This window comes from Leucopleurus acutus, assembly GCF_964270905.1.
Source record: "Leucopleurus acutus genome assembly, chromosome: 8".
Lineage (NCBI taxonomy): Eukaryota > Metazoa > Chordata > Mammalia > Artiodactyla > Delphinidae > Leucopleurus > Leucopleurus acutus.
Genome location: NC_139151.1, coordinates 82762985 through 82781603, shown reverse-complemented (window position 1 = coordinate 82781603; position 18619 = coordinate 82762985). Strand labels below are relative to the sequence as shown.

General features: G+C 38.1%; 1 protein-coding gene across 1 annotated transcript in view; it reads left to right on the top strand.

Moving 5' to 3' along the window:
- The window catches only part of DCDC1 (doublecortin domain containing 1), a gene marked incomplete at both ends in the record, with an annotated part of 430017 nt that overhangs the window by 24184 nt on the left and 387214 nt on the right, over window positions 1-18619 (top strand). The window contains one exon of the mRNA XM_082844001.1: window positions 13568-13773. Coding sequence (XP_082700127.1) covers window positions 13568-13773 — 206 coding nt within the window. The remainder of the gene's footprint in view (window positions 1-13567; window positions 13774-18619) is intronic.

Genomic DNA, 18619 nt, shown 5'->3' with positions numbered 1-18619 from the left:
CATAACTTATTTAATAGCAGGACCTTATTTGGTATAACCAATCTATTGTTTTGAAGAAAAATAATTAATGTGTTTGATTATGGGCTGCTCTCCTAGACCTTGCTGGGCACATTACATAATATTTGATATATGTAACATATTAACATTTTTGAAATTCAAAAATTTCTACTTATGGAATCATATCTGACCTTAAGGGTTTTGGATATGGTCTTTCTGTCATAGCTGCAAAGAAATCTGATAAATTTTAATTCTCACTAGGATATTAACTCAGAAGGGTTATAAATGCTGTCTTTATCACCTTGAGTTGTTTGCTACATGGGTAAAAGTGGACAGAGAGAACATCTCCCTGACTAGAGCTGAGAGAGTGAGTGGAAGGCCATAAAATAAAATATGGTTCCGTCTAAGGAGACAGAGGAATAGTTAAAGAGAGACCATTCATTCATTCAGTCATTTCCTCAAGTAGTGTTTATTGAATCCCTGCAGTATGCCAGGATATGGTGTGAACAAGACAGAGGTCTTGTGGAACTCTGGTTCTAATAAGGTGGAAGAAGCAATAGACATAAACATATAGAGAACTAAATAAGTTATTTATTGACAGTGTTAAGTGTTATAAAGGCAATAAAAAGGGTAGTATCACAAGAATAAATGATGTCATGGAAACAAAAGGAGGGAATTTAAAATCTGAACCAGGCGTTTGCAGTAACCTTTTTAAATGAAATCTCTTAGGCAGTTGTCTACCTACCCTGCTTGCTACTTTACCTGAGAATTCATTTATATAGTCTATACATACTCTTTCAGGGTTTTGCCTTCCAAACCATTCGTTTTTGAAGCTTTCAGATATCTGTTAGGAGAGACATGAGAAATGCATTATTATTTAGTGGGAAGAACACTCGACTTGAAGTCAGATGGTATTGCAAGATTCTAGTCCCTGTTATATGACCTTGGGCAGATTGGTCTGCATGTCATTATCCTTACCTGTATAATAGAGGTAATATCTAAAAGGATTATTGGATAGTGTCTTAATTTTCTAAAAAGAACGATAAATTATTTGAAAATTAAATGTTTATAAATCCATCGTCAAAATAGAACACAGAGAATAGCATTTCATACACATAACTAAAGTTCCAAATGCTGTTAAGATCCCAAGGCAGGTCTTCCCTGGTGGCACAGTGGTTAAGAATCTGCCTGCCAATGCAGGGGACACGGGTTTGAGCCCTGGTCCGGGAAGATCCCACATGCCGCGGAACAACTAAGCCCGCGCACCACAACTACTGAGCCTGTGCTGTAGAGCCCACGAGCCACAACTACTGAGCCCGTGTGCCACAACTACTGAGGCCCGCACATCTAGAGCCCGTGCTCCGCAACAAAAGAAGCCACCACAATGGGAAGCCTGCGCACCGCAATGAAGAGTAGCCCCTGCTCACTGCAACTGGATAAAGCCTGCACGCAGCAACGAAGACCCAACACAGCCAAAAATAAATAAATAAATTTATTTATTTATCTTTAAAAAGATGCATATCAAAGGAATATTTTCAATGAGCCCAGGCTCTTGTATCTTCCCATACATAGAAAAACACTAAAAAAAAAGATCCCAAGGCTATTAATCAGAACCTTGTGTCCACTGTTACCTTCCCAGAATAGCTGCCTGGGTTTGGGAAAACAGCAACAACAACACAATAATTTGTCTCTACTTTTTTATCACTGCCAGGGAAGCAAACTACTCTATGAACCTGGGCAAGTCACTTAACCTCTCTTAGCCTCATTTTCCTCATCCATAAATTGAGCCCAATAGTGTAGCTATGAGGAGTAAATAAGACGATGTATATGTGTCTAAAACATTGTATTTGCACATGTTCTTTATCTATTTTCCCTCTTTTGCTCCAGCTCTTGCTCAACACGTTTCCATCAGTTTTGCATACATGAAAGTACCTGGTTTTACTACCAAAGGTATTTGCTAGGTCCGAGATCTTAAAATACATACAACCAAATTAAAATCCCTACCAAGCACTTGTGTTACAGCATGATATGGCAATCTGAGTTAAAGCCTTGGAAGTCTCACTATGTTGTACTTTCTGCTTTGAGAATTTTTCTGGGGTGTGAGTCAAAATCAAGTCCTTTTAGCAAAGGAGCCCCAATTGGCCTTGCTCTGCTCAATTCCAAGAGTGGTATTTTAAAATATGTTTATGACCCAAGGCGAGCCTTAACTTTTAAGCTGCCATAACTTATTTCAAGAAAGTTCACAGAAAAGTTCAAGGAAAGGGTGACAACATTTTGATTGGCACAATAGATGGGATGTTTGTAATTTTAATCAAATTTAAATTGAAGACATACTTCAAATGATATGTCAGACTAGTGTTACTGAGTTAAAATCTAATGACAACCACTGTCATTATGAGTTAAGTATAGCCATCATGCCTATAGCAATAAATGATGACACTTAAGAACATGTAGAAACAAAGAACGCAAGTATTTAGAGAAAAGGGAGTGACTAGAAACTCAGTTGAACACAGGAATGTGACCTGGATTTAGTCTATTTACCAAACATAGAAGCAATTGTATTTTGAGCAGATGATATAATTGAATATAGCAGTATGTTTTCTTACTGTCAGAGCATTTATATTTTATAAACTCGTCTTGCACCCATGAAATGATGTGCTTGTTCACATTTAATGTCATTATCTATACTTACTTGACAGTCAGAGCATTAATGTATTTTCAAGTTTATCGCCCAACTACAAGAGAATGAATTTTTAAAAATAAGATTTTTAATAAGCTCATGGATTTGAAGTTGCAAGTTTTCTGTTTTTATTCTGGTGACAGAATAAGGCAGTATTCTCTTTGCCTTGCACATGCGAAATGGAAAATTACAATGTGGGGAGCACTCAGGTTTATTTAATTTCTTGGCGGGTATTGGCTTTCATTAAAGTAGACTGAGAAAATGTGGTGATGTTGTAGATAGACCTTCTAATGCTAGAACATGCTTTATTTTTTTCATGATTTGGTTATAAACAAAACCAGGAAAATAAAATAGGTTGTGGGTTCTTCAAAATAAAGTACATCCTATGGTTGGGGCATAATATTCTCTGAGTGTTGCAAGAGAGTAAGTGTATGAACATGAACAGTCAAGGGGACTTGACTGGGATGTAGCCCTTTGGGGACGTTTTTCCCAAGGTTATGACAGACCTTCACTAGAACTTCACTAGAGTGCAGGCCTCACCCCTATCCTCACCCAGTGGGCTCTTAACTTTCTAGAGAGAAACACTGGGACAGGTCTGGTCATGATGCTTTGGAACCCACTAGGTGTGGCTAGCAAGTTTAAAGGAGGGCATGAGATGATAAAGTGAGACTAGGACCCCTTCTTTGATAGTTGTGTGTGTAGGGACAGAGAATTTGCTGAGAGTACCGTCAACAAGGGGGAGATTGAGGAACTCTCCAAAGGGGAGCTCCAGGGCTCCTGCTTTCGAGCTTCATGGACGGATTGACATTGTATTTGGTCCTACTTTCTGTGGAAGCTCCCACTAGTAAGGATAAGCTCATTCTCAATGTACCCTTTTGTGACCATCAGATTTATAATGACTGGTGAAATAAACATCTGCTTTCCCCTCTAAACCAGGTTCCTTAGGGCATAAACCATGGCTGCCTTGTTCACCATCATTTTTTGGCACGGGGCCTGGCACTTAATAGTTGCTCAGTAAATGTTGTTCAGTGATTGAATGACGGACCAAATAGGCACCATGATGAACCATCCATATTCCAATGAGGTGGTGGTGGGAGGGGAGGGTAAAGACCTCATTAGAGCAGACTGCCTGGCTGCAAACAGTGAGTGGACATTTAGAAGGAGTATATTAAAAATCCCCTATCCCAAATTCATATGTAGATTTGTGAATGTTCCCGTTTGGCAGGGGGCCAGAGTAAGCCAGCCCAAGAATAATTACATGGCAGAGAGGCTAATGGTTATGCTAATGATTGTCTGAGACGAGACAATGGTCCAAAGTGGAGTGCTGGGATAAATTATTCTCCCAGGAACCTATAGATCTGTGATTTTCAGTCTTCCCACATCCTCTCAGGAATGCCCTTTTTTACCCATTCTCTACCCTCAATCTTTTTTTCTTTTGGTGGTTGGGGAGGTGGGGGGAGGCTTTCTTCTTCATTTAACACTTCCCTTTGTATTTCTCATAGTACCTTGCATACAGTAGGTGCTTATTAACTACTATTGAAAGTGAGGAAGTAAGAAAGAGGAGACGGGGTGAACTTTGGGAAGGTTTCGGGCCACTGCTCCCTGTCGTGCACAGCTGAAGGACTGTGGAGCTGGGTGGGGGTGGAGAGGCTGTTTTCTTTTTTTTTTTTAATAAATTTATTTATTTACTTTTGGCTGCGTTGTGTCTTTGTTGCTGCGCGCGGGACTTTCTCTAGTTGCGGTGAGCGGGGGCTACTCTTCGTTGCAGTGTGCGGGCTTCTCATTGCGGTGGCTTCTCTCGTTGTGGAGCACGGGCTCTAGGCGCGTGGGCTTCAGTAGTTGCAGCGTGTGGGCTCAGTAGTTGTGGTGCATGGTCTTAGTTGCTCCGCGGCATGTGGGATCTTCCCGGACCAGGGATCGAACCCATGTCCCCTGTGTTGGCAGGTGGATTCTCAACCACTGCACCACCAGGGAGGGCCGAGGCTGTTTTCTAATTCTTACAAAGGTACCAGATAGCCTCAGCCCTGGGAGGGGTGTCAGGGTTTTGAGATAAGAAAGTTAACAAAAGACAGAAGTGTAGAGAGCATTTGTTAGCTATGGCTAGTATGTTTCCTGAGAAGTTCAAAGTGGGTTTAGATGGCAATACATTTCTTGCTTTAATACTCAGACTGGCTTCCTGTCCCCCATGCCCAAGAGTCCCCTCACTGCTTAATTACTCCGTATTCCACCCACTCCCAGCCTTGCTTAACCCTCTTTCTCACCAGGGCTAAAACCCACTCAGGTCTTTGTTGAGCATCCTAGGTGCTCCAAGCTGGTGTAAAAGAGTCAGATCCTGTTTTTCTTCTTGCCTCTGGATGTAATAACGCTTACCCTGGCTGTCAGCCCTCATCACCTTTCTTCATATGAAGGCATATGTCCCTAGAGCTGTGATTCACCTCGTGTTGCTAAATGTGAGGGTTCCCTGGTCCTCCAGTTGGTTCTCATATAGAAGGCCTGTGGTGCACACTTCAAGACATGCTGTTCCAGATCCGTACTCGTCCTCACTTACCCCAATAGCTTTGTTCCATAGGGAAATGGATTTTGCCTTAACGTAAGGAAGATTTTTCCAGTAGTCCCTCCTGTCCAAAAGATTAGATAGTATGGCTTGCTTTGGGGAATGTGGGACTTCTTAGAGTTGTGCAGAGGCTCTGATCTGTATAGGCTACGTCCCGCCTTCCTTGCTCCCATCTCTGGCCTCCCTGTGTTCAGTTTCCTCCCAACAGTCCCTCATATTGTTGCATAACTCTGGGTCTTCACCTACATTGTTTCCCCTCCCTGGAGGATGCTTTCCCTCTTTTGCCAACTCCATGTATCCTTCAAGTCCTACCTCACACCCTTCCCCTGGGGAGACTTTCTTGGCCACCACATGCTGAGGCATGTGCCCCTACTCCAGGCTCCCTCAATACCCTGTGACATCTCTGACTAAGCACCTGTCATACTGTGTGTTGTTTTCCTTTCTTGTTTTCCCAAAAGACCAAGAGGGCTTCCCTGGTGGCGCAGCAGTTGAGAGTCCGCCTGCCGATGCAGGGGACATGGGTTTGTGCCCTGGTCTGGGAAGATCCCACATGCTGCGGAGTGGCTAGGCCCGTGAGCCATGGCCACTGAGCCTGCGTGTCCGGAGCCTGTGCAGGAACGTTTGGTAGGCACTCAGTGAATGTATGTTGAATGACTAATTGAGTAAATGAAATGGGTGGTTAGAATCAATAATTTTTAAAGTTTCATTGGTTTTACAGTTCTGAACCCGTGCAAAGTAATGCACTAAGCCTATGACTTTTTTGCTTCTTCTTACTTTGTCCTCCATGATACATATTCTGGTTTCTGAGTAAATTCAAGGAGGGACATGGTAATGAAAATGCTAATTAGTCATGAGTATAAAAATGTAATCTTTTTCCAATATACAAAGAAAATATAAGTCAAGTTAATATCTACCTAATGGAAATATTACCTAATATCCACCTAATGAAATAATAGACATACTCTGATCTGACATGTTTGAAAAATATTTTCCAAATATTTATTGAGCATTTACTATGGGATTAAACATTATTTCAGGTGCTGGCTCTGCAACAGGGAACAAATGCTTACATTGAAAATGTATGATCAACTTTTATTATTTTGTTAAACATCCAGCAAGCACACCTGTTTACAACATACCAAATACTGGAGGCACACAGATGAAAACACATTTCATACCCTTGAAATGTTCAAAGTCTGACAGGGACACACATACAAAAACAGAAGAGTTCAATAAAATGAGGGACGCAAAGGTGAGGCTGTGAAGCTTGAAGAGGGTAGATTAAAGGAGGTGGCACTGAGTTGAGAAGGAAGGAAGATAGCCCAGCAAAGAGGGAGGGGAAAAGTCATGATCAAGAGTTGGAATCGGAAAAGAGCATGGTATGTGCCAGTAGCTTATTCACAGCTCCCTGCACCTCTACAGAGGGGGATTGTCTCAAACTCCTTTACTGCAGTGGTTCTCAACTAGAGGAAATTTCAACTCCTGGGGAACATTTGGCAATGTCTGGAAACATTTTTTGGTTATCCTAATGGGGAAGGTGCTACTGGCATCTAGTGGGTAGAGGCCAGGGATGCTGCTAAACGTTCCGCAACGCATAGTACAGCCCCCCGCAACAAAGAACAAAGAAATGTCAACACTTGCTGAGGTTGAAAAACCTTATTTGACTGACAACAGACACAAAGATTAGTAAACTGAGTCACAGTGGTTTCCATAAGGACATTTTGAACAAAATATAGCCACTAAAGGCAGATGCTTTTTAAATGGGTGCTAAGGTGGGATGATGGTGGAAAGTGGGAAAGTAAGAAGCATGGGAAATCCAGTTATTTTAAATTAAGGGAATTCTTTTATTACTTTTTAGGCACTTGAGGGAGTGTACAGTGTCACGGTTAAAAAAGCAGGCTCTGGAATCATTCAGCTTGGGTCTGATCTCTGATTCTCTTAAGCGATTTATTATACAGATCTAGTTGCTTAATTTCTCCAGGTCTCATTTTCCTCATCTGTGATATGAAGATTGTAATATTATCTGCTTTGTAGGGTTTTGAGGATAAGACCATTTAGTGTATACAAAGTACTTAATGCACTGCTTTCTATATGCTAATTTCTTGCTGAAAATCACGAGGAGGATAATAATATCAGCAACATTCACTGTGTTTCATATTAACGCAAAAGTGTTCTATCTGTAGAAATTTCTTTGATCCATAAAACAGGTAAGGGAATTACTATTATTGTTCCCATTTTTCAGATAAGAAAACTAAGACAAATGAAATTGACTGATTTCACAAGGTTACAGAGTTAGCAAGAGGCAAAGTTAAGTTTCAGATCCCTGGAGTATGGCTTCAGAGCCCATGCTTTTAAGGCTTTGCTGCCTGTCTAGTATATTATTAATATGTTTTAGTCATCATTAGTATTATTTTATTAGGCTGCTTTGCAGTTTGGTTTAAAAATCTTTACTTGTATAAAAAGTTTTGTATATTTCCAATAGTCTTTCCATGTTTATCGACAAGGATCTGGAAAGTAGGAGTACCGTTAAAAACACCTATATATAATTTATGTTGTAAAGAATATTTTCAAATTTATTTGAAAATGTATTATGTGATTTTCCTAGATCCACCTAGAGTTCTTTCAAAAAACCTATTTGGAACTTCAGAAATGTGATTTAAAAAAAAATTTAGGCTGCCTAATTTTTAAGTGGAGTAAAGTGTCCTTAGTTGTTTTTAGGTAATAGAATTATGAATATATTCCTTTTATTGAAATGTTTTATTGGAATAAAAGACAGGTTTGTTCATTAATTCATTCAACACTTATTGAGCACCTACTCCATGCCCCAGATAAGCAGTGCATGTTTAGCCAAGAAAGCATAAAGTGCCAGTGCAATGGGTTCAGTTCAGTGGTAGATGTCTTCACAAAGAGCAGAAAGCAGGGGGTCCAAGCTGGAAAAGACTTCCTAGAAGAGATGACCTCCAAAGGGAGACTTGAGGAAAATATAAGCATTTACCTTAAATATACTCTGAGTTCACCCCAGTCTATTCCACTCCTTCTAGACCTTCATTTGCCAAGCAGTGCTCCTTGTCAAGTTTTCTTCTTTTCCTGAAAAAATTGTATGCCATTGTGGTCATTAGTGAACATCAAGGTGGTAGAACAATCATATTTAAGTTCACACTGGGGAGAGGTAGGAAATAAAGATGGTAGGTACATACACATAGGCAATAAAGTTTATTTTGCGTGATTGGTGTGTTATGAAAAGTGACATAAAATTAAATTGGTATCAGTTGAACACTTAAATGCACAGGAAAGGTTAACATCTAGTAACTATACCATGTGCAGTGAATTTCTATATACCCTGGAGCAAGTAATAAGAAATACAGACTTGATTCCTACTTTCTAAGGGTTTAAATACGGAAGCAGAAATAGGATATACACTTATAAAACATTTGCATAATAATTCCAGATGGTTTACACTCTTTCCCTAGCAGGTAGTACAGTGCCTGGCATGGGGTAAGTTCTCAAACACTGTTGAATGAATATATGGGTGAGTGTTACAGGCTGCAAATGCTCAAAGGATTCAAGCAATGACAGGTCATTTTAGGCTGGAGCGCTGAAGGACGGTCTTAAACTGGATCTTGAGAAGGACTTGAGTCTGAATAGATGAAGGATGGACTTAAAGATGAACTTGTATTCATGGAATAATCAACAGACAGCTTAGGTAGTGCTATAAACTAGAGTAAGATAAAACCAAGTAAGTTTGGATAGGGTCAGATTGTCAGTAAACTCTTCTGTTAGATGTGCGTTTAAGTGAAGGGACTGTGTCTGTTTCATATTCCTTGCACAGGGTCTGGCACATAAGATGGGCTCAATAACTATTTGTGGACTGCTTGACCGACCGACAGACAGATATACAGACAGACTGTCTGGCTGACTGACTCATGGAAAACTTCAAAAGCTAACTTGCAGAACTTTTTCATCGGGCAGTGACAAAATTGCTGTTGTAGGGAAATTCAGCTGTAGTTGGAGTATAGAATGTCAGATGTAATGGAGGAGGGTCAAATACAATTAGGATGCCCTTGCAGATGATCTCTCAGATGAGGCTGAGAGAGCAAGGGGCACGTGGGCCTGGCTGGGAATGGAAAGAAAGGATGCTTTGAAGAGTTATTGTGAAGACGGCAGAGCTGAGAGTTAGGTCTCCCTTCTTTGACTCTGTCTGAGGTCAGGTTCCCTAGACGCAGAGCCTGAGATGGTGATTTTTGTGCAAGGGCCTTAGGGAACACTGTCACGTGAAACCTGTGAAGGAGTGAGGGAGGCAGCACAGGGCAGAGGCAGAAGCTTGGCCAAGCCCTGTATTCAGCTGAAGTCTAGTCCCAGTCTGGAGTGGGAAACACACCGCTGAGCTGCCCCTCCCTGAGGCAAGGGGACTAGCTGTTGTGTCCCCCCAGTCATTGGCTGTGGACTGTCCCCCTGAGTAGGAAGGAAGAGCTCATCACCTCACAGGCATTTCCTGACTAGTTGGCTGGTTCCTTTCAGCCGACGGGCAGGTCTCTGGAGAAGGGTCAGCTGTGAGGCGTTGATGGCCTGGAGTCACAGCAGCTGGAGTTTGGGCACACTAGCCTGGTGAAGAGAATCCAGGGGACACCACCAGTGTTCCCTACACTCCGTTACAGTCTGATCTTCATAAGGTGCTCTGCTGATAGCCTTCCAATGGCTTCCCATCACATCCAAAGTAAACCCCCAACCCCTCATCCTGGCCTACACAATCTGGCCCCTTTCTACCTTTTGGCTTTATCCATACATATTCTCTCCCTGTCCAAACTATTTATTTTTCTTTCTCAAACCCGCCAAGCTCCTTCTCACCTCGGAGACTCAGTGCTTGATTTTCTCTCTGCCTGGAATGCTCCTTCCCTCAGGTTTTCATCACTAACTTCTCATCATTCAGGCCTCTCGGCTCAGATGTCCCGTCTTCAGAGAGGCCTTCCACTGTTTGTCTCTCCCCAAGAGGCTGTGATCTGTACAAGCTATTCTGTCCTATTCACAGCTGTCACCCTGGTGCCCTGAGGAGTGGACACCCAATAAATATCATTGAATGAATAAACAATTGGTTGCAGAGAAATGAATAGGAGACAAGGGTTCAAAATCTCCCCAAGATAGTGGAAAACCTTGAAAAAAGTGGAAGCATTGACAGAAATAAGAAGTGTGAAGGGTACATCAAGTTGTGCAAAAAAATGTGAAATTTTGTTTCAGACGTATTGAACTTGAAAAAAATGGCAGAAAATGTATGATGGAGACAGAAGAGTGTAGTGTTTTTTTTTTTTTTTTTTTTGAGTGTAGTGATTTGGAGCAGTTTCTAGAACTGACTTCATATACCAGCACAATTACCTACAAGCTGTGAGATCTTGTGCAAGTTATTTAACTTCTCTGTGCCTCAATTTTCTCACCTGTAAATGAGGATAATGGTATTACAATGGTATTATAGTCCTCTCATAGAGTTGTTGAGAGGACTAAATGAGTTAAAACCTGTAAATCATATAAAACAGTGTCTGGCTAATAGCATGATTTTTCGTGGAATTTCAGGAATTCTGCATATAGAAGAGATAGTCGAAGCCAGGGCTGGGACTAGGGAGAGACTAGCGTAGCACCTACGGGACAAGATTTAAGGAGGCACTCACTCTGAGGGCTGTGCACGTGCCCCACCCCGAGCATACCTCCTTAAATTTTGCATTCTTGGTCCTTCACTCACCTCAACCTAATTCTGGCCTGGTCAGAAAAATCAAAGGGAAAAACGCTTTATTGGTAAGATTTTCTAAATCTGGGTACCTGTCACACCTTCTCCCTCTGGTCTTGGTGGGAGTGGTTTTTTGCTGTTGCTAATCTGTGGGTTGTGTCACTGTCCTTTTGTTGCTTCTGGGTCTTTTCCATTACTTACATAACCAATTCCCTGCAGTCAGTCCCTCTGCTCAAATACTCTGAATGGATTCTGTTTTCCTGGTTGGACTCTGATGTAACAGTTAATATACTCTAGAGCTCCATAAGCATGGGACTTCAGGGATGTGGGGAAAGAAGCCAACATTTATGGAGTGACCTCAATGTGTTAGGTACTTTTATATGTAAGATATTTAATCCTCATCAGCTGGTGGAGTGGTATCCACTACCTACTTTGTAGATGAGAAATCAAAGATGCAGGGAGGTATGACTCATCTAGGGCCACTAATTTACAGAGCTGAGATTCAAACCTAGTTTAAAGGATTATACCCTTTCCACAATGCAAAGCATCTGGGGGGGCCGTGTCCAGATTGTGGGTACACTCCTATCAAAATACAAGAATTTATTTTTTTCCCAGTGAGAGGTGTTTTTTTTATTTTCAGAGATACTGGCCATTAGTAGTCTCCTTCTTCCTCCCCCTTCTCCTCTTCTTCCTCCTTCTTTATGTATTTATTTTGGTGAAATTCACATAACATAAAATTAATCATTTAAAGTGAACAATCAGTGGCATTTGGTACATTTGCAGTGTTGTGCAACCACCATTCCTATGTAGTTCCAAAACATTTCCATCATTCCAAAATAAAACCCCTTATCTGTTTATTCCTCCCCATTCCCCACCCTCCCAGCCCCTGGCAACCATCAATTTGCATTCTGTTTGTATGATTTACCTATTCTGGGTAGTTCATGTAAATGGAATTATATAGTATATCTCCTTTTATGTCTGGCTTCTTTGACTTAGCATAATGTTTTGAGGACCATCCACATTGTAGTATGTATCAGTACTTTGGTCCTTTTATTGCTGGATAATATTCCATCATATGTTTATACCACACTTTATGTTTCCATCTACCCATTGGTAGAGATTGAGTTTCCATCTTTGGCTATTGTGAATAGTGCTGCTATGAAAATACATGTACAAGTATTTATTTGACCACTGTTCTCAGTTCTTTCAGGCATATATGATCTCATTAACTTCTAGCTTATTTTTCTGATTCTAATTCCTATCAATTTAAGATTACAAAGTGACAAAATATGTAACTAATTTCTGTAAAAAATTTTTCTCTTCTTGAAGGCTTAATCATATTTATAATCTTCTAGTTTTAATTTATTCTCCAAGTTTTGCTCATATTCCTGCCCACTGTGTATGTGTGTGTACGTGTATGTGAGTGTGTATGTGTGTGTATGTGTGTGTGGGGGAGAGAGAGAGAGAGAGAGAGGGAGAGAAAGCGTTTTTGTTTTTTTGAACATGTAACGTAGCCATTCTGGGACTTGAAGTTTGTATACAACCACCGGTTCATGTTTCATATCAGTACTAGCAGATTTATATAAAGTACCATTTCTAGGTTAAAGAGGCCATGCTTCTTTCAAGGTAAATACTAATAGTGAAGGGTTGTTTGGAAATTTGGGCAGACAAATAAATGCAGCCATTTTAAGTTCTATGCAAATAAAATTTTATTTCTCTTATTAGGACAAAGAGCAGATGACGGAGGAATCATTGTATTCTTGTAATTTATGTGAAAAGAAAATATAATCTAAAATAAATTGAATGCACAAATAAAGTGAATAACCAAGGTGCAAATTATTTATGAAATGAAACCTCTTGAAAAGGGAGAAATGGTGACAGCAACTTAGTATGTAATATACTACACTTCTGTTCTTACCCTTACATTTTCAAACTCATACATAGTAATTTATTTGCACTCCCATTAATATTAGTGGGAGTTTTGAAACTTATATTCATGCACACATCTTTGAAAATGTATGGGTCAAAGTAAATTGTTAATGAAAAGCTGGTTTTCATTTTTAGTGAAATAGTTTCAACCTGTTACCAAAGATGTCCTAGAAGCCACCTTCATTCTAGTGACAGGAGAAGAATTATGTATAAGGTTACTATTTGGAGGTCATCACCTTTAAAGCAACTTGGATAATAATCATATTAAAGATAAAAAACAGTGTTTTCCAAACACCAAAGAACACAAAAGTTCAGGCCCCATGTTGTTTTATACTAAGCAAAGGACCTTGGACCCTTTCAGTGGACCCTTTCAGCCCAGTGCACCTGATCAGTGATAGAGGCATGCTAAGGTGAATTTTAATTAGGACTAAATTGTGGTATTACTCTTTCATACCCTGAACATCTGTTCCCTTCAGAAATGATGATTTATGCAGGCTATCAGAGCAGACAGCTTGCTACAGCTTATGTCACGGTTAGTGGGAAGCTGGTGGTAGCATTTCAGGAAACCAGCATCTAAATGGAGACTGGCCAGTGTATGTGATATAGGTAATAAGGGGAGGGGAAGCATGATGTGTCCATTTTTAATTTTGAAGCCAAATATTGACCTGACTTAAAAAAAAAAATTCTCTTCTAGACCATCTGTTGTTAATGAAGAAAGTAACTTGGACAATGAATGGGCTGATGCTTCCTACTGATCTCAAAATGTGGAAAACCAAGCCTGTTCTTTCTATTAGAATGAAGAAACTTACTGAGAAGACCTCAGTCCGAATTCTTTTCTTTAAGAATGGCACGGGGCAGGATGGGCATGAGATTACAGTGGGAAAGGAAACAATGAAAAAGGTAATTTTGTATTAAATATTGAAGTATAAATTAAATTTCAAAGTTTTTGTGACTCTTGAAATGTGTTTTTTCCTTTTATATATCGTGTCAACTAACAAACTGAAATATTAAGAAGGCATTATATAGAATGTAAAAATTCAGCTGTTTAGATATATGCTTATTGCACGAACAACATAACTTACTTTAATAAAGGAACAGTATTTCAAGAAATAATCTGGCTAACATAGTTGGCCATTTCCCTAGTTAAAAGTTATGTTTACACTTGAGGAAACATTCTAGTTGGTTATAATATTTTACAAGATATTTAGATTGAAGCCAATTTAACTATCTTCAAATCTCAAAACGGCTCCTTTTCATTTACAATACTAGTAGTAAAACCTAGAAGCACCCTTGTTTTTTGAAACAATAAATTAAGTCTGAAATAACTAGAATTCAGTTTAAAAATATCCATACGCATTTTAAAAAGTAAATCTGGGTGGGCCTAAGAAAAATCATGTAACAATCCAGCAAACTTGAAAAAACAAATTTTAAAGTATTACTTGTCATATAAATGCATTTTTTTAGAAGGTACTTGTACTTCCCAGATCTTTGATATTTAAAAATATAGAGGAACTAATGGAATTTGGGGGGGAAAAAAAAGCCTTTTTTTTTCAGATAAAGATTTTTCACTGTATCTTAAATCTTGTTAATAATATCTTGTTAATAATAATATCTTGTTAATAATAATAAAAGCAACTAAAATTTATTAAATATGTATTAGAGAGACAGTGAAGCATAAGCAAACTCTCTAGGTTTTAATCCTAGCTTTGTCATTCACTAGCTATAAGACCTTGGATAACTTACATTGTCTGAGTCTCAATTTCTGTATCTGAAAACTGGTGATAATAATATACCTACCTGATAGAAATGATGTAAGTATTCAATGTGATATTACATGTGGAATGCAATGCCTGGCACCCAGAAAGTTCCCATTACATTCTTATCTTGGTGTTCTTATCTTTAGGATTCATAAATATACATCTAATAGTTAGAAATTATTTTTCTTATTAATGGGAAACATTTATTATGAAATGAAGATAGGTATAAATTATTTTGTTATACCGGACTATTTTCAAAATGAATATTGTTTGAAACAGGTGAATAGTTGACTAGATATTGGAAATTTTTATTTTCGAAATATCTATTTCTTCATCTACTGATTTTTGTAGTTGTTTTATAACTACATCTGGGTAAGAGCATTTACTGAGGAGCTGGGAAACTGGGTATTATTTCCTTCTTATCTGCAGATTTGAATTATGAGTAAAACAAGGGATATTACACACCAGAGCAAATTGCTAAGGCAAGTTGTAACATCTTCCCTGGGGATTTTGAAAAATAGAGAAGGTGGGCATAGCTCTTGGATTGTTAAAATGCAGTCATTCTTGGAGATGGAAGCTAGATTAGATAACCTCTTGAGTTCACTTCAGTTCAATCTCTGTAATTCTATGCCTCAGTGATAAAATTGGGGTAATAGTCACTCTTACAGATTACATGCTCTTAGAAGAAAGGTTGAGTGTAAATAAAAATGTCACTGCTCTTCTGCTTTTTGACGCGAAAGAGCAATTCATTTAAAACTGGATGATCAAGGAATTCTTTCGCTTATTTTTTCTCCTTATAATTTGTAGAATTTAAAGAACTTTCACAATTTTTATGAAACTCCGGACAAGATTCAGTAATAAATGTATTTGTAAATATTTGTCTCAATAGTGCTTTTAAGAATGAGCTAAAGGAGAGGAGGCAATGGAATACTGGTCTTGGATGTCGATAGAACTTTTTGGAGGGAATAAAAATAAGGCTAGCTAATTATTTTGTAAATAAAATTTAAATTTTGAAAGCTTTGTTGATAATCACAGGATAACGCCCTTTTTATTGATTAAATACCAAATCAGTAGTAGGACTAAAAAGGTGGCATAGTCATTGTAAAAACACGTTATTTTCTCTTTTATGATAGATTATTAGGACTGCTGGGGACTAATAGCTATTTTTAGATTATTGCTAAGTAATATAAAACTGAAGTACAAAGTAAAGGACTCTAATATTGTGATGGTTATTGCAGTGAAATAAGAAGGGAATTATAGAAGACAGCTGATAAAATAAGGTAGTTGAAGCGTAAAAGTCCTCTCTGAGCTCAGAATGGAGCCACGGGGAAATAACTGTATTTCAATAATAGGTACAAAATCAAAGGCATATCCGTTTATTTATTTTAGGAGGTTAAGTTATTAAGAAGTTTGAAATGAGCGTCAAAGTGATATAATTCTTCTCTAAACTCTAGAATACCAAAACTATGGCCCATCCCTTTGAAACTGGAATCAGATGGTTTTAGAATTCCTTGGTATGGTTTTAGTAACAGCAGTAACACAGCACCTACTACTATGGGGTATAGGCTAAACATTATCCATGTGTTGAAAAAGATATTAGGAAAAATTTGTGGGCACAAGATGCAAAGCAAATGGAAGATGAAAACTGCTCCGGATACATAACTTTTTAAGGTTGGTGTTAGTGGTAGATAAGTTTCTTTTCCCTCAGTTATCTCTTAGAATCATTGTCAGAGAAGTAGTATTAAGCTGTGTGGATTACTGTATTATCCAGGACAACATCTCCTTTATGAAACATCTTTATTTTTTTCTCAGCAGTTGATAATTTTATCTTATTTATTTGCTTTTTGCTTGGTTTTCTATGTACTATTACTAATGGCATGAGATTACAACAGTGAAGAAAACGATGAAAGAGATATTGAAATAAATGAAAGAATGGAAAAAACTCTCACTCCAGTTTGAACTGATTGTTCCCTGTGACTATCCTGGTATATCCCTTCACCATCAACTTTAAGATTATCTTTCCCTATCTGCTCTCTTGGATGCCTTTCTCCTTGTGTTCCCCTATCTTCATTTACTCTATTGTGCACACATACTAGTGACTTTCTGAGAAAACCTGCATCTGAATCATCTGGGCTATGTGTTAAAAATTCAGACTTCTAGGCCCTACTCCAAGCCTACTGAATTAAGAATCTCTTGAACATGGGGCCTGAGAATATGAATTTCAGAAAATGTCTCCAGATGTTTCCTAATCCCACTAAAGTTTGAGAACTCTTGTTCTGGTGTTCAAAATCTCAAACTTACTAATTAATGGAAATTTTCATAGACTCCTTGTTTGTTCTATACTTCTCATGTAGTGTAAGAGAAAGATAATAAATTGTGTGACAGAGAAGACAGTTTATGGGAAATTGTAACACTGGTTGCTAGATGAGAACTAGTGCAAGGAGTTCAGAAATCAGGAAGAGGAATATGTCTACAGGTTAGCAAGACAGGAGTAGTGTATGTGTAGTAAGTCTGACTTAGAAAAAAATAAATATTCTCTTAATGTTTGTATGTGAACGTATTTCACTGCAATGATTTTTCCCTGTTATTACTGAAAAACCACAAAAAATATATTGAGTTACTCACATATGACTGTCCAGATATAAATAAATAATAGACTTTATCAGATGCCTTTAAACCAGAGGAAGATTTAGACATCTATGATATTCACCATTTGTTAATTTGAGAAACAGCTCAATAAGCCTAAACAGTAACAGCAAAAAACTTTAAGAAAATATTCAAGTTTAAGAAAGGCCCAACTCAAATGTAAATTTGTGCAACCACTATGGAAAACAGTATGGAGGTTCCTTTAAAAACTAAAAATAGAGCTACTGTATGATCCAGCAATCCCACTCCTGGGCGTATATCCAGAAAAGACGAAAACTCTTATTTTGAAAAGATACATGCACCCTAGTGTTCATATCAACACTATTTACAATAGCCAAGACATGGAAACAACCCAAGTGCCCATCAACAGACGACTGGTTTAAGAAGATGTGGTATATTTATACAATGGAATAGTACTCAGCCATAAAAAGAATGAAATATTGCCATTTGCAACAGCATGGATGGACCTTGAGAATATTATACTAAGTGCAGTAAGTCAGACAGAGAAAGACAAATGTTGTATGATATCACTTATATGTGGGATCTAAAAAATAATACAAATGAATCTGTATACAAAACGGAAACAGATTCACAGACATAGAAAACAAACTCTGGTTACTAAAGTGGAAAGGGAGGTTGGGAGGGATAAATTAGGAGTAGGGGATTAACAGATACAAATTACTATACATAAAATAGATAAGCAACAAGGATTTACTGTATAGCACAGGGAACTATATTTAATATCTTGTAATGACCTATAATGGAAAATAATCTGAAAAAATATGTATAACTGAATCATTTTGCTATATGTTGCTATGTGTGTTGTGAAACTAACACATTATTGTAAATCAACTATACTTCAATTAAAAGAAAAAAAAAAAGAAAGGCCCAATTCAGATGAAAAAAAATGCAGCGTGAATAGCATGACTGTGGAATGTTCACACACAAATCAGTAACTATAACAACAGAGGTTTTCCCAGTAGTGTGAGTGAAAATTTAGAGAACATTTAAAGAGATTCAAAAGGTAGCACCTGGAGTAACAAAATTTGATTAAGGATGCTCAACATGGATTCTGACAGGGGAGGTCATGCATAATTATGTTGGAAGTTCTTTAAAGAGCTTTTTATGATATATGAGCAAAAGCCTATTGATACTATTATTGTTTTAAAAATTAGTCTAATGTTCATACCAGGGTTTAATATCAGATAAAAAATATGAAAGCAAATATTTAAAAAATATAAAATTTGATAATGTAGTTTATTTTCAAGAGGCTATGGATAGCCACTTGTCTTCTATTTATTTAGGGTTATAAAATTGGATTATTTCAGAATATTATAAGTAAC